The sequence below is a fragment of the Calypte anna genome, chromosome 27, assembly GCF_003957555.1.
Source record: "Calypte anna isolate BGI_N300 chromosome 27, bCalAnn1_v1.p, whole genome shotgun sequence".
Classification (NCBI taxonomy): domain Eukaryota; kingdom Metazoa; phylum Chordata; class Aves; order Apodiformes; family Trochilidae; genus Calypte; species Calypte anna.
In genome coordinates, this window is record NC_044272.1 from 787,151 (window position 1) to 802,162 (window position 15,012).

A 15,012-nucleotide genomic window follows, 5' to 3' on the forward strand; every position below is an offset into this window, starting at 1 on the left:
TTCCTGGTGACATTCCATCCCCAGCTGCCTCCAGCTCTTGGCCCACTTGGTAATGGGGCTCCCTTGGGGGGGATTTAACCCATCAGGCACCTCCAGGACAGGGAGGGGTGAGGAAGATGCTCCCCTTGTCATGCAAAGTATTTCCAGGCTTGGTTTTCCAGCCCTGGTTCTAGAAAATGAATCCCACGAGGCTGCAAACCCCCAGGGGACCCCCCCAGGGTGGGTAACCCCCCAAAGCTCATCCCTGTTTCACTCCTTGCTCACAGAAAAATGGGGGAAAAAAAGAAAATCCAAAGAATCCCAAGGCTTTTGTGCTCTTTCCCCCCAGTCCCAGGAATGTCCCCAAAAGGATGTGGCTGAAACCAGGTGGGGAGAATCAGCTGGGGGAGCTGCTGCTCACAAGTTCTTCCAAGAATGAAAACTGGGGACCAAGTGCACATATTCTGCATTGTTACCACTCCTCCACTCTCTGCTGCAGACCAAGGGAAGCACCAGGGCTTTTTTTCCCCCACAGGAAAAGCAAAACCCCACTGGGGATGCCACAGCAGGGTCAGCCAGCAACACCCCTGAGCCTGAAGTGGTACCAGGACATCCCTGGAACTGTTGGAAAACCCATTCCTCATCCTTCTCCAGCCAGCTGCTGGCACAGCCCAGCTCCAGGGAACAGCCCCAACCAAACTGCTTTGGCACAGGGATCCTCAACCACAAAAAGAAAAAGCCCCCAAGCTCCCACCCCCCTACACGGACACAGAGATGAGGCAAGGGTGGGGAAAAAAAAACCCAAAACCCAAATAAAAACTGCATGCATTTCAAACAGAAGCATGAAAAATCCGAAGTACTGACCTTAAAGCTCCAGTAGTTGGGCTGCTAACAGAAAATAACACAACGAAACAGAGGAAGAAAACAAAAACAAAAATAAAAAAAAAACACCATTAAGATTCTGGTTGGACTTTTCCTTTGGAGAACTGTTGACTTTAAAACTGCTACGTTAAACCTTCTCCAGTTTCTGGAACCCTCCCAGTGGGTTGCTTAAGTTTTCATGCTGGGGAAGGGGCAGCAGCCAGGGCCAGAGCTGGGTGCTGGATGGAGTGGGCAGCCCAGCAGCATCCTTACTGGGGACACTGGTACGTGCTGGTCTGGGAGCTGGCCTTGGAAGCTGGGATAATTTTTAAATGGATCTTCCAGTCCCCTCTCCTTGCCCCTGCCACCTCCTGCTGTCTCCTCTTCCCAGCCTTTCCATCCGTGTCAGGGCAATGTGTGACAGGCAGTGACAGGAGCTGGCATTGCTTCCAGCCCGCTGAGCTGGAGAGCCTGGCAGCAACCTGCTTCCAAACCCCCCCTTTCAGCCCCCCAACCTCCCCGGAGATGGCACCAAAACCCCCAGGATGCTGCAGCTCACTGGAACACCCAGCACCGGGCAGGGGATGGAGACCCAGGGGGATGGATGGGATAACACAGGGCTGGGGAGCTCCTGCTGATGGGGTGAAGCTATTTGGGAGCAAGGAATGAGCCTGGCAAAGGGTGGGAAGCAGCTTCACCCACCCCAGAATGGTCCTCAGAGCCCAACCCAGCTCCAGCAGCACCCCAAGCTCCAGCAGCACCCCAAGGCTGGGCTGGAGGGGGCAGTGGGAGGGGGGGTAGGGATGCTGGGATCCAGCTTGCCAGAGGGGATCAATATAGAAAGGTTTTGGTAGGACTGAGCTGTGGAGCTGATGGGTGGGGTGGGAGAAACGAGCGTGGAGCAGCTTTGGTCCCAACCAGTTTTTTTTTAATTGGGATCCAAGTTCTTGCCTGCTCTTCTCTCCCCTCTCACACCCATCTACTGCCTCACTTTTTTACAGCATTTCCTTCCCCACCACAACCACGGTGGCTGCAAACCTCGTTTGCTACTTAGAGGATGATTTTTTTTTTAATTGTGACTCTTATTACTTGAATTACTCGAAATGGAAAGGCAGCTCCAGGCTCCCCATCCCCAGCAGTCCCATTGCTGGCTGGCTGGGAATCTCCTCTCCCAGCCCTCTGGGAGCAGAGGAAGGAGTTAGATAAAGTCAGATAAGGTATCTGACCAGTATTTATCCAACAATCCACTTGCAGATTTGCTGCTGGGGTAGTTTTAGGTTTTTTTTTTCACCTGCTGACAAGGCAAACAGAGTGCCAGCCCACATGGACACCAAGTCACTTCTCAGCTCAGCTCCCGGCAGGCCACTCTTACTCCAACTCAAGATGCAGTCTGAGTTAACACCCCAGAAGACATCAGCAGACCCAAACCAAGTTCTGCCTCAACCAAACAAAAAGTGTTTTTCCAAGTGACTGAAGCCAAAGGAGTGCAGAGCCTGGAGGCACAAAGGGCTTTTCCAAGGGCACACCGTGACTCAGAGGCTGGCCCAGAAATAGAAGCCCAGAGCTGTGATTATCAGGCACTATTAGATAACAAACCAGCAGCATCCCAGCCCACCCAGGCCACCTAAACCTCATCCCAAACACCAGGAGTTGGAACACGGAGAGGTTGGCTCAGAATTCCCATGGGTACCAAACGAAGCCACCCAGCTCTCCCAGCAATTAAAAACACAGCAGCTTGGGGGGCAAGGTGAAGGGGGCAAGAGATGCTGGGGGGGTAAGAGATGCTGGGGGGGTAAGAGATGCTAGGGGGGTGAAAGATGCTGGGGGGGTGAAAGATGCTGGGGGGGTGAAAGATGCTGGGGGGGGTGGGAGATGAGATGCTGGGGCAGCAAGAGATGTGTCAAGCCAAAGCATCCAAGCCCAGGCAGGGGCTGGAATTGCTGCCCTCCAGGTGGAGGAGCCATGGGAAGCACCAGCAGTGTCTGGGAGAGGAGGGCAGGATGGATTGCATCAGGTCCTGGGCAGTGGGTCGGTACTGGTTCTCCTCGCCTCACACCAGTACACCCAGTCAAAGGGTTTCGGCCCTCATCCTGTCCCTGGAGGCATGGGAATGCTGCCTTGGCACCCAGGATGTGCTAACTCCTTTCTGAACTCCTCTGTGCTCTGAATGGCTGCGATTCACTCCCAGTGTGGGATCGGATGTTGCGGCCGAATACTCCAAGAGCTGTGGCCAAACCAGTCTGTCCCAGTTCCTGAATGGCCCCCACCCAGTCTGTGATGGGAGATGATGCTCCTGACTTTTCCCTTCTGCAACTCCAGGCTCTTTTGTTGTGCTGTTGAAGAGTCCCAGTAATTTTCCTCAGGCCCTGATATTACTGATCCTATCTCCTGCCAGCCCTGAGTATTTTATTTATTATTTTAGGATGACTGGACAGGCTTATCACAAAGCCCATAAATTACATCCCCACCGCACACACCAACCCCGTGAGGACTCTGCCTGAACCCCAAGTGCCACGGGAAGGAAAGGAGAATATTCTGGAAGCAATTTGGGGATGGTTTGCATCACCTGGAACCGGCAGGATTCAGACCCTGGATCCAACCCCAGGAAAGCCCCTTTGCTGGCAGCCCCTGGAGCCTGCGGGACCCCCCCGAGCTGGGAGTTTGAGGGGGGAATGTGCTGCCTGCCCTGCCTGTACCCTGCTGAGAAGAGGGACTGCCCAGGGCTGACAATCTGGTGGCCACGGCCACCACCACCAGGACCTTTCTGGAGCTCCATCTGTCCTGGCAGGAGCTGCTGCAGCACCGGCGCCTTGCCCAGCCCCATCCCGCTCATCCCTCACCTACCCCAAGGCTCCCAAAGGAAGAAAAAAAATAAAAAAAAATAAAAAAAAGGACACATCCCCCTGGCACGGGCTGTGCTGAAGGAGGTGACAGTGACAGGAGAGCAGCACAAGCCCTAAATCCACCCCTTCCCCCACACAAAAGCGGGGCTGGAGCAGGTCCCCTGGCAGCAAGGGGGCAGCCAGCCAGGCTGGGTTTGTACAGAGAGAGGAGAGGAAAGGGCCAAGGTAGAATTAACAAATCGCTGGCTCTTCAAAAGCATCAAAGGGAGATAATGGTCCGAGAGAGGATTTGAAGCGACAGCCTGGTTACAGCCCAGGAAGCAGGAGGCTCGGCTTGCAGCAGGGCTGTGCGGGAGGGATGATGAGGAATTACAGAAGCTGAGATGATAATTACAATGAAAGTCGTGTCCCTGATGCTGCAAAAGGATGGGCTACCTAGGACTGCACCCCCAAAAAAAAACCCCAAACAAAAAAACCCCCAAAAAATCCTCCAAACAAACCAAAAACCCCCCCAGGCTCACGAGTGGGTCCCTGCAAGTGCAAAATGGGTTCGAGCTGCAGCTGTGACCCTGGTGCCACGAGGGACCCCACGGGTGTGTGGGGAATGCACCCCCTGCACACACATCAGAAGGAAAGCAGGGCTGGGGAGAAGTGAAGAACATTTGGGGGATTAGTATAAAAAATATCTCTAAATAAATAAAGTCTTTTGTGACTGTCCCGGGAGAAGACCCAAGGCAAATGAAATCCAGGTGAATCACTACCCTGACCAGGGCAGATTTCCCCAGGTTAGCAATTCCAACACAAATTTATTGGTGATTAACGGGGCAGGTTGGGCCTTTAAAATGGGCACCAGCAGCAGCCCCAGCACGTTCCACCAAAGGGAGGGACAGAGGCAGCTTCATCGGCTTTTTAATTAACTCATTTTCAGGAGTTCCAGTTTCCAATAGAGTCCCCCCAGGGCACAACGTCTCGACAAACAAAAATCTCCTTGAAAAAATAACAATGAAGTGAACTTCATCTGTTTCTCCTTGGTAAAGTTTTTGGGTTTGGTTTTGTGTGTTTTTTTTAACGCTTTTCGGCACAAGAGAAACGGAATTGAAGTGGAAAGAGCAAAATGACAAGCCAGAGCCAAATGCAAACAGGAGCCAGACAGAGGGAAGAGCAACACAAACAGAGCCTTGCAGATCCTGCTGTCTGAGGGCTCACAGTTATTGCAAAAAGACCTCTCAACCCATCCCAGTTTGAGCATCCCAGTGAGACCAGATGGGATGCAGGAGCACTGAGGGTGCTTCCCAGCACAAAAAGGGCACCAAGATGCTCACTTTGCTGCTCCTTTTGCAGGCACAAGCATCTCTAGGGAAAGATTTGGGCTTCCAGCCCAAAGAGGCTCTAATGGCCATCAAGAGATGTCACCAGAGATGCCACAGCAGGTTGTCACAGCGACCCAGGGACAGGCATCCCCACTGGGCCCCTTTCCCAGCGACACTGCTGCCAACTTCTGCCTGCTTTCCCTCGCCTTCCCCCCAAAACCTTTGGGCCTTGGCCACCCTCCCCACACCTCAGAGCGTGTTCTGCTCTTTGCCAGAACCACCACCCCGACCTCCCCTCTACCCGTGCTCCCCCAAGAGCAGGTTCAGCAGCTCTGCAGCACTAATTGCAGCCTTGACCTTCAGCACCGCATCCCCGAGGCAGCCCAGGGGACAGCAGAGCACAAACACCTCTGGACATCGGGGGATTTCTGCTCCTGACCCTCACTCAAGCTCCCCTTTCCCAGCAAGTCAGCAAATTCCTGCTCCAATCAACATCCCCCCCTCCCTGGGATGCATCGGGGCTGATGTTCTGCCGAGGCTCAGCCATGCAGCTGCCTCCTCAAGCTTTAAATCTCCCTCCTGCAGCCTCCACACCCAAGGTCAAAGACCACTTTTGTGCTGCAGGTTCCCTGGGGTCCGGCCTTGTTGCTCAGCACCCCCCCAGCCTGCTCAGGATGGAAGGGGAGGGTGGGTCCCTCTCTCCCATCACTGCCCTGGAGGTCAGGGTCCCCTGCACCCCCCCACTCTGTCCTGCTCTGGGGCGTGGGGAGGTGGCCAAGGAGCAGGGCCAAAGGTTTTGGGGGGAAGGCGAGGGAAAGCAGGCAGAAGTTGGGCAGATCGGGTTGCAGGGTTGCCATGGCAACGGCACGGCGGAGGTGGACAACACAATAGGGACGTGCAAGGTAAACCCGGCTGCCAGCAGGCACCGAGCATCCCTCTGCTCCAACCAAAGTCCCACTGGGGGCCCAAAGAGCTTTGGGGTCACCTCCCACCCTCCCCCAGGTATCTCCGAACCCCGGGAAGTTCATCCCTGCGACCTCCTAGCCAAGGCTGAGGGGGTGGCCAGATCCCCCCTGCACCCCTGGGACCTCTCAGCACCCACCTCCCCCCAGGGGGCTACAGCAGCCACATCCCCCCCCCGAGCAGGGAGCCCTGGGGGGTCCCGGTCCCTGCCCCCAGGCTGCACAGCCAGGAGTAGAGTTTTGAGGGGGTCAGAAGGTACTGAGGTGCAGCCCCTGACCTTCTCTTACCGGAGCCAGAGCTGCAGCAGCAGCGGGGACGGGAGCGCTGCCTCTGGCTGCTGCAGTTTGCTGTCCCGGTGACACGGGGACAGCCACCAGCAGCCCGAGGCCATCTCACCGAGACCCCCGAGGCCACCGGGAAAAGGAGCAGAATTTGGGTTCGGAACAACTTTGGGCAGCAGGGCAGGGATGGTCGCAGCACGAGGTGTGCAGGAGGGGCAGCAGGGATCTGGGATCTACTCGCTCCTTCCCAAGGGGATGGAGCCAGATCCCATTCCTGCTGGGCAGCCACTGGGTATCCCCCCTGTTGGGCTGCACCCCGGATTTGTCACCCACTTTTCAGGGACTTCAATACTTGCTTCCTCCCTGCATCCAGCTGAAGGAGAAGTGGGGTGACCCACAGACCTTTGCCTGACTCCCAGCTCCCAGGGAGCTGATTCCGGGCCAAACCCTGGCCCAGGTCTCTTTTAATCAGCCAGGAATTACTCCCAGTAGAGGGAAAAATAAGAGAATCGATAGAGACAGCTCTGGCTGCAGTCATGAGGATGGATGGACACACACACACACACACACACACACACACACGTTCCACGCTCTCCTCCACCATTACAGCATTTTCCCCCAGCCCACACCACGCTCCCCCTCTGGACACCAAGATCAGATCCCGGGAAAAGCAAGGCAGGGCCCTGTTCCTCACTCCCACTGCCCCAGCCAGCTCCTACCAACCCAGCCACCTGGGGCAGGGCTCTGAGCCCCCCCCTCTCCCCTTTTACCACTGGTTTTGCAAAAATAAATCCTCAGGGTACCTCATGTCCTGCCTGCCTGGGGACACCCCCAGGCACCCCAAGAGGATGGGACTGATGCCACCCCCACCAGCCAAAGCTCCTTGTGCTCAGCTTTGGGGGGGCTGGAGGGAAACGCTGCCAAGCTTCTCCCCCTCTCATTGGGATTTGGGGTGGGGGGCTCACAGAGCCGTCAGGTCCCCCCCGGGAAGGATGCTCAGCCAGGAGCTGGAGGTCAGACAAGACCCCCGCATGGTGAGGGGCTGCTGCACCCCCCCCCCCCCAACCATCTGCCCCTCTCTGGCTGCTCACAGGGCAGTGTCCCCTGCAGAGGGACAGGAGGAGGAAGGGGGGGGGCTGCACAGGGGCACCGCGGGGGGGGTTGTACCGCACCGTGGGAAGCGAGGCGAGCCCCCTCCCCCCTCCTCCCCTCCGCCCGCAGCTGCTGCACCGAAGGACAACACAGGGACAACGGCAGCCGCAAAGTGACCCCCCCTGGGAAGGGGGGACCTGCAGGAAAGGGGAGAGGGGGGACGGGCAGGAAAAGCGGGGGGTGCTCCAGAGGAAGGGCAGGAGCGGTGATGGCGGAGGACCAGGATCCCGGGGAGGAGGGGGGGGGGGCGGAACCGGGACGTTTGGGGTGCAGCATGCCGGGATGAGGATAATTAGGGAGGGGGAGCTCGGGGAGAAGCGGCCACCGGACCCTCACCCCCCCCTCCTCGCCTCCCCTTTCCACCCCACCGGCCTGGCCGCGCCCCGGTACCTGCGGGCAGGTGAGCCGCTCCGGGCTCCGCAGCTCGATCAGCCCGGCTCGGTTCGGCGGTACCGGAGCAGCTTTGGAGGGGGTGCGGATGGAGGGGAGGTGGAGGTGGGGGGAGAGTGTTTTGGGGGGGGGGTGTTGGGGGGCGGCGGGCGGGGCCGGGGCCGCAGCGTGCGGAGCGGAGCCGCCACCTCCCGCCGCTGCCGCCGGCCCCGCGCACGCTCCCGCCTTCCCCGCCTCCCCCCCCCCCTTCCCCGCCCCCCCAACCCCGCAACCGATAAGGTTACCATGGCAACGGAGACTCCACCTGCCGCCGCACCGACCCCCGACAGCCAGGCGAGGGCGCGCGGTCCCGGTGGGGGCGGGGTCTGGGGGGGGGGGGGCACGGGGGGAAATGGGGGTGCGGGGGGAGGGGGGGATCTGGGGAGGTGAAATGGGGACGGGGGGTGCTCTGGGTGCCCTGGGGAAGGGAGGGTGCGGTGAGGATGCAGGGAGGGGTGCAAGAGGGTGGGGGGCGTGCTGGGGGTGCAATGGGGTGAGGGGTGCAATGGGGTGGGGGGGTGATGTCAGGGGTCCAATGGGGTGGGAGGGGTGCTGGGGGAGCAATGGGGTGGGGGGTGCAATGGGGGGGGACGGGGAGGCAATGGGGAACGGGGGTGCAACGTGGGGGTGGGTGCTAAGGGGGGGCGTGGGCTGGGGGTGTGCCAGGAGGGGAGGGCAGCTCAACTTTGTAGCCCCCAGCATGCACCCCCCCCCTCCCCAAAACTCACAGGGTGCTGCCAGGCACCCCAGAACCCTCGGAGCTTTGCAGCCCGTGGGGGGGCTGGTCCCCAGAGTGGCCAAGACCCCCACTTTATTTAGGGAAACTGAGGCACAGAGGCATCAAAGCAGCACCTCCCCAGTCCGCCTGCACCCCAGGGTGATAAGGGAGGGCTGAGCACTTCCACCCTCTCTTTATTTGTTCCAAAATCGGATTTATTCTGGGCAGCTGCAAATCTGCTGCTGTCAGGACACACACTTAACACTCAGCTCCAGCCTCTTCCTTTTTTAATATAACAACACACATATAAATATATATAATTATGTCTATTTGCTGCAGCAGAACCGGACAAGCTTAAATCCAAGTTTTTATATAGTTTGACCTGCACCAGACATCTTTCTGCTCCAGCCCCCCTGGTATTTAACCCCCTGCTGCAGCTCAGGAGCTCTGTGGGGTTTAATTGGGATGGAGTGGGGTTTAATTGGGATGGAGTGGGGTTTAATTGGGATGGAGCTGGCACTTAATGGCCTTCAGGTGGGGTGGGGGGTTGGTTGGTAATCTCTTATTTTCTGGGAGTTCCTGATTTTTCTGCATACAACTCTGCAGTCCCAGTTTGTCCACACGCTGCTGGAAAGTCTGTCCCAAAGGGATGTGGACTTCAGGGAGATGCTAAAGGGCTTGGGGCACCACTTTAAATCATCTAATCGGGATTTTTCCAAATGTTCCAAACTTTGCTCCAGCTGAACCCTGCATCCCACAGCACAGATCAGGAGCCCTGGCAGTGCCACCCTTCCCCTGCTAGATTTACCCCCAAAACCAGACCAAGAGCCCAGCTCCATCAACCAGCTCATCCCAGTCCCATTCCCTTTCCTCTGAGTATTATTCAGTTGCCCATTTAACCCTCTCCCAGCTGGGTTGTAAATCCAGCAAGTCGCTGCCTTGGACCTCCCTGCAGATTTTCTAACAGGTTCTTGGGTTTGGGTACAATTATTTGCCTGGTTTTTGTCTGCTGTTTTCTGTACATATGCTCCAGAATTAATCTTCCACTCACTTCCCAGTCCCTCTGCCTGAGCAGGGAGGCATTTTGCTGCAGGCTTTGCCAGGCTGGAAGGGATGTTGACATTTCTGAAACGTTTCTATTCACCTCCCATTTTCTAAACTCTCTCGTATGTAATTTAAAGGAAAAAAAAAAGAAGAAAAAAACAAAAAAAAAAGGAGAAAAAGAAAACAAAAGACTAAAGCCTGTGATCTGAAATACCTGCCAGGCTCCCCTGGAAGAGCAAAGCAAGTTTCAAACGTTTCAAGCAGGCTCAGGGTGTTGTATCCCAATGTCATTTAAAGGTGGCACCTGGGGTTTCTAATTTCATTTCCCCCCTGTTATTATTTACTGCCTGCTGAGGAACTGACAGAAGGAAGAAGAAAAAAAGAAGAAAAATAGGACTTTGGGGGTTTGTGGTTTGGTTTTTGGTTTTTTTTTTCTTTCCCACCAGTTGCACATGGGGGATGCTTCTGGCTGGGCTGCTGGAGGGAGCTGGAGGGAACTTTACCCCTGTATGACTTTGACCAGTGCAAACAGACACCAAGATCCCCCCCCTCACAGCCCTGAGTGAGGGGGGTCAGAAATCAAGAGAATTCCAGAATCCAGCTCATCTCTCACCTTGCTGAGCAGCCAGGCCAGAGGGGGACTCATCCTCTCCTTGTCAGACCTAAGGATGCTGCTCCCTCTGCCCCACGAGGATGCTCTTCCTCAAATTTGGGGGATGCTCCATTCAGGGACCTATTTCATGCACCGGTCAAGCTCCTGCTGAGCCTCTTCTCCTCCAAACAACCCCAAGAGGGACCCCGAGACATCCCCACCCCCTTACCTGGTCCCGCATGCGTTCCTGCTGCCCCCGGAGCGCCAGGGCGTGCTGCGGGTACTTGTTCTTCAGGTGATCCATGAAAGCATCCCTCTTGCGTTCCATCTCCGACTTCTGGAGGCCGGTGAGAGCCTCCAGGCTCTGGGCAGCGATCACCGTGTGCCTCCTCTCCGAGGTGTGCACCAGCCCCACGTTGGAGAAGCGCCGGGTGCCGTTGCCCAAGGTCCGGTATTCCCGCGGGTATTCGGCATCGTCCGCCGAGATCATGTGGGTGCTGGACCTCTCGGGATCTGCACGGGGAGGGGGGAGAGCAGAGAGGGGTCAGGGGCAACCCCACTGCCACGGGGTGAAGGTGGGGGGATGAGGTTTGGGGGGTTTAAGGTAAGGAGGGAGAGCTGAGCTGAGATGGGAGGGGGGATATCCCCCCACGGGGTCCAAATGGGGTTTTGGGGTGGGGGGGGGTTGTGCCCCCTGAGGTGGCAGTGGTGTCCCCAAACATGGGGCTGGTGGGAGGTGGAAGGGGCAGGGGGCATCAGGAGGGATGGGGGAGCTGGGGTGTCACCGGTGTGTTTGGAACAAAAGATGGATAAAAAGAAGGTTGGGTCACTAAAAAGGCACAGACAGGACACAGGAGCTGGGAACCACTTCAGAGGACAGACAGACAAAGGGACAAAGGGACACACGGACAAACCAAAAAGGAAATGCTGCCCAGGGTTGGGGGGAGGCTCATGTCTGCCCTTCACCCCCCATGCCCTGCCCACAGGACCCTCCTGCAGACCCTCCCCACTCCCAGAGACTCAGCCCCCCTCAGCTCTGCAGCATCCCAGCATCCCAGCAGAGCTCATCCCATCCCATCCCGGGTGGGCAGAGCAGGCAGGGGACAGGCAGGGGACAGGCAGGGGACAGGCAGGGGACAGGCAGGGGGTGCAGAGAGGCGAAAGGGACTCATGGGTTTGCTGATCATTCATTAACTGCACGTTGTGGCTTTCAGTGCCAGGGGAGCTGTGCCCAGTGCCAGCCGTAACCAATGCCTGGAAGTCCCCAAGGGCTGCCAGCGCCTGGCACCTCCTCAGAGCCTGCAGGATGAGGCCACCCCCTGGTCCCCAGCCTCTCCCCAGCCCCGGGACATCAACCCTCACCCCAAAAAGCCACTTTCTAGGCTCTTGTGTCGCTTGAGCCTGTGTCACACAGCCCTGGGTTGGTCCTGGCCACCACCACGGTGCCACAAGGTGTCTTTGCCTCTACCAACTACTTCAGCAACCTGCAGCATGTGCTGCAGGGATTCACTGCTTCAAATCTTCCCTTTTCCACTTGCCATTTAACCTTGATCCATTATTCATCTCCTTTCTTGTCCTTCTTTTTCCCCTCCCTTCCTTCCCGAGCTCCTGTTAAGCAAACTATAGAGGGTTGGGGTTTTTTTTTCTCCTCCCTTAATTATTTATCAGCCCAACATATTAGCTTTATATCAACTGATTGTGTGATTAATGTAGGACAGGACTCCAGCGTGTGCTCCAGACAGAACTCCTCCGCTCAAGGTCACACAAGGGGGTTTGCTACAAGGCTCTCAGCAAGAGCCACAGGGACATCCTTACCCCTTCTCCTCCTCCAAAAAAGGTCCAGGCCCTGCCCTGCACAGCTCCATCCCTGTGACCTTGGCCAGGGGACCGCCACCCCCCTACCCAAAAGACAGCAGCAGAATTGGAGAGCTGGAGCTCCCAGTCCCTCCCTGCCTTGCTCAGCTGGGTCCCTGTGTCACTGCTGCACAAGGGAGGTCATGGTGAAACACCAGGCACGTGCAAAACTCCTCGAGATCCCCCCCCCATGGAAAGTGGCACAGAAGAGGTGACAGAGGGGCCACTTGGGTGCTTCTGCTGGCAGAGGAGAAGGCAGTGTGGGGCTGAAAGAAGGGGCTGAGAGCATCTTCCCAGGGTCCCTGGCACCACCAAACTGCTGAACCCCAGCACCCACGGGAGATGCAGATGAAGGAGTTGCTCCTCTCCCACCCTGCTGAGCCCTGGAGCTTCCTGCTCACCTCCCCCCCCACATCACACCCCCCTCTGCCCTGGGGTTTGCTGGCACCAAACAGAAAACTCCTCCTGCCCTCAGCCAGTGGGCCAAGTTCTTCCTCTACGATGGCAAAGCAGCAGAGATGTGCTGGGAGGGGAGAACACATCCAGCAGCCCCCAGCCCCTACTGGGTGTCCACTGGCAGTGCGTGGATGCATTTGTGGAGCCCTTGGGTGGGGGAGAGGGAGAGTGGGACCCTGGGCATCCCCTCGACATGGGCAGCATCACCACTTCCCACCCAGCCAGCCCCTCTGCAGCTCAGGATCCTGGTGCCAACAGGACTCTCAGCCCCACGCATCCCATGGGAACGAGAAGCCCAGGAAGGCAGCAAAAGAGGGGTGATGGGGCACCCCGAAAGGCCCTGGTCACGGCAGTGACAAGGCAGGGAGGAAGGAGCCACAGCTCCTCTTCCTCACTGGGCAGAGCAGCAGCTTGGAGACCTCAAACCAGAGGTAGGTGGAGGGACGGGGGGTTGGTGCCAGGGGGGCTGCTTCCCTGCAGCTCCCACCTCCCCGGTGCCTCCATCAGCCCCAGGCTTAGCAGCCAAGGGGTGAAGCTGCATCCCTGGCTCCTTCCCACCCTCCTCCTCCTCCTCCTCTCATTGCCAAGCCATGCATCAGCATGCAGCTCCCTGCTCCCTAATTACATGCTCCGGGAGTGGAACGCGCCAGCTCGCTGTCTTTCTGCCGACTGCTAAAAAGGATGATTTGAAAAGCCCTGCACAATCTGCACGGGGGTCAGAGCAAAGCTGGAGCCTGGCGGGGGCTCTTCCACCCCCGGCTGCGCCGCATCCGCTCCCGCATCCCTCGCCAGACTCCGGAGCACCACAAACCCCACAAGATCCACAAGAAGAAGAGGAAAACCCACTGCAGACACGAGTGTACCTGTCCCCAGGGCCACCACCTTCCCCTTCCAGATCCCAGCCTGGAGCAGGCAGGGACCCTCTGAGAAGCAAACAGTCAAAAAGTGGGGTGCAGAGAGGGACCTTAAACCACCCGTGTCCCTTCGTGCTTCCATGACACTGAGCACAGAAAAAGGGTGTTCATCCTCCTTCCCGGCCCTCATCCCAAGGGAATAAGTCCATCCTGACCCCCAAAATCCCCCCACTGAGTTGTTACTCTTCCTCCTGTGCGGGGATGCTGGAGCAGGGGACCCCCCGCTGCCGGCCGCGGCACCGGCAGATCCCTGGAAAGCTCTTCCAAGTAGGTCACTGGGATGGCAAACCTGGTGCCCGGAGCCTTCCCAGGGTGCCCAGCCCATCGAGGTGCCCCTGTGGGACGCGTCCCTTTCCCGGGGACTGTCCCCACGCTTACCCGCGGGCGCAGGACAGCTTCCACGGCGACCAAACTGCTGCGGGGGGACGGGGGAGGCGGCCCCGGGGGCTGCGGGGGCTGAAGGCGGCTCCTTGGCTGGGCGCAGGGCTCCCACCACAGCCAAAATCCCACGGTAAATCCTGGCGAGCCCCTCTCCCAGCAGCGGGGGGTTAGGGAAACGCGGCTCTCTTCGCCGATTCATTCATCCATCTTCCTCACCTGCCAGCAGAGGTGTTCCCAACCCCGGGGCCACAGCCCGGGCTCCTAGCAGGATGCAGCCATCACCTCCTTCCCGGGGAAATAAATAAAAACCAAGCAGAGCAGCCCCGGAGCCCAGCCGTGCTTTGGGTGCTGCTGCTCTTCAGGAACGGAGCTTTGGTGCCCGGCTCGCAGCTCTCTCCCAGCTCCCGGGGATGGGAGAGACCCGGGGTGGCCCAAACCAGAGCCACGCCGGGTCAGGGGGGCTGCGGGGGCTGCTCGGATCCCCCCTTCCCACTCCCCCCCCCCTCCCCTCCCGGCTTTATCGTCAAGAGAGATCTTTCAAACACAGTTTACTGCTGCAGTTTCATAAATCTTCAGGAGGCAGCAGGGCTCAGGGAGGCCGCGAAAGCGCCGGCAGTCAGCGGAGCGTGAAAAATCCCCCCCGAAAGCGATTATACAAAAAGGGGTGAAAGGGAGGGGAGGGAGCGAGTACATTTGGGGATAAAGGGAGGCGAAAGAATAGAAAAAGCCCCTCGGAGCGATGCGGCTCCCCCGCACCCGGCCATTAATGCAGCGGGAAGAGAGGGGATGCTCCTGCCTTCCTCCCAGAGGCTGCGGCTGCCGCACTGCCTGCCCGCTGCCTGCACAGCACCCGGGGAGCCTGCCCAGCACCCAGAGCCCCGCTCGGCACTAACCCCTTCCCTGCCAGTCTGCTGGAAGGCTCCGGGAGGCGGCAAAACCCAGGGAGAACCTGGGTGGCTCCTGCCGCACTTAACTCCTGCTGTGCTGCATAGCCCACCCCGGGGCGGGGAGGACCCCAGAAACCACCCCCCTGGCCCGGCAGGATCGTCAGAGGCATTGCTGCCCCCGGAGGAGGGAGGGGCTGTCACTCAGCCATGTGCCAGCTGCACTTATTTTGGGGATGGGGACACGGTGATCAATCTCCTCCCTCCCCCGTTCCCACCCCAAGAATCTGCTCCAAGATCCCATCTCGCCCTCAGAACGGTTCCAGTGACCACAGCCAAGAAGTGCCGGGA

The 15,012-nt window shown here is 58.2% G+C and overlaps 1 protein-coding gene across 1 annotated transcript in view; it reads right to left on the reverse strand.

Annotated features, from left to right (window-relative positions):
• The window catches only part of SRCIN1 (SRC kinase signaling inhibitor 1), a 37,911-nt gene extending 23,121 nt beyond the window's left edge, over positions 1-14,790 (reverse strand). The window contains 3 exon segments of the mRNA XM_030465721.1: positions 844-864; positions 10,402-10,685; positions 14,775-14,790. Coding sequence (XP_030321581.1) covers positions 844-864; positions 10,402-10,662 — 282 coding nt within the window. The 5' untranslated portion in view covers positions 10,663-10,685; positions 14,775-14,790.
• Between the last annotated feature and the right edge of the window lie 222 nt (positions 14,791-15,012).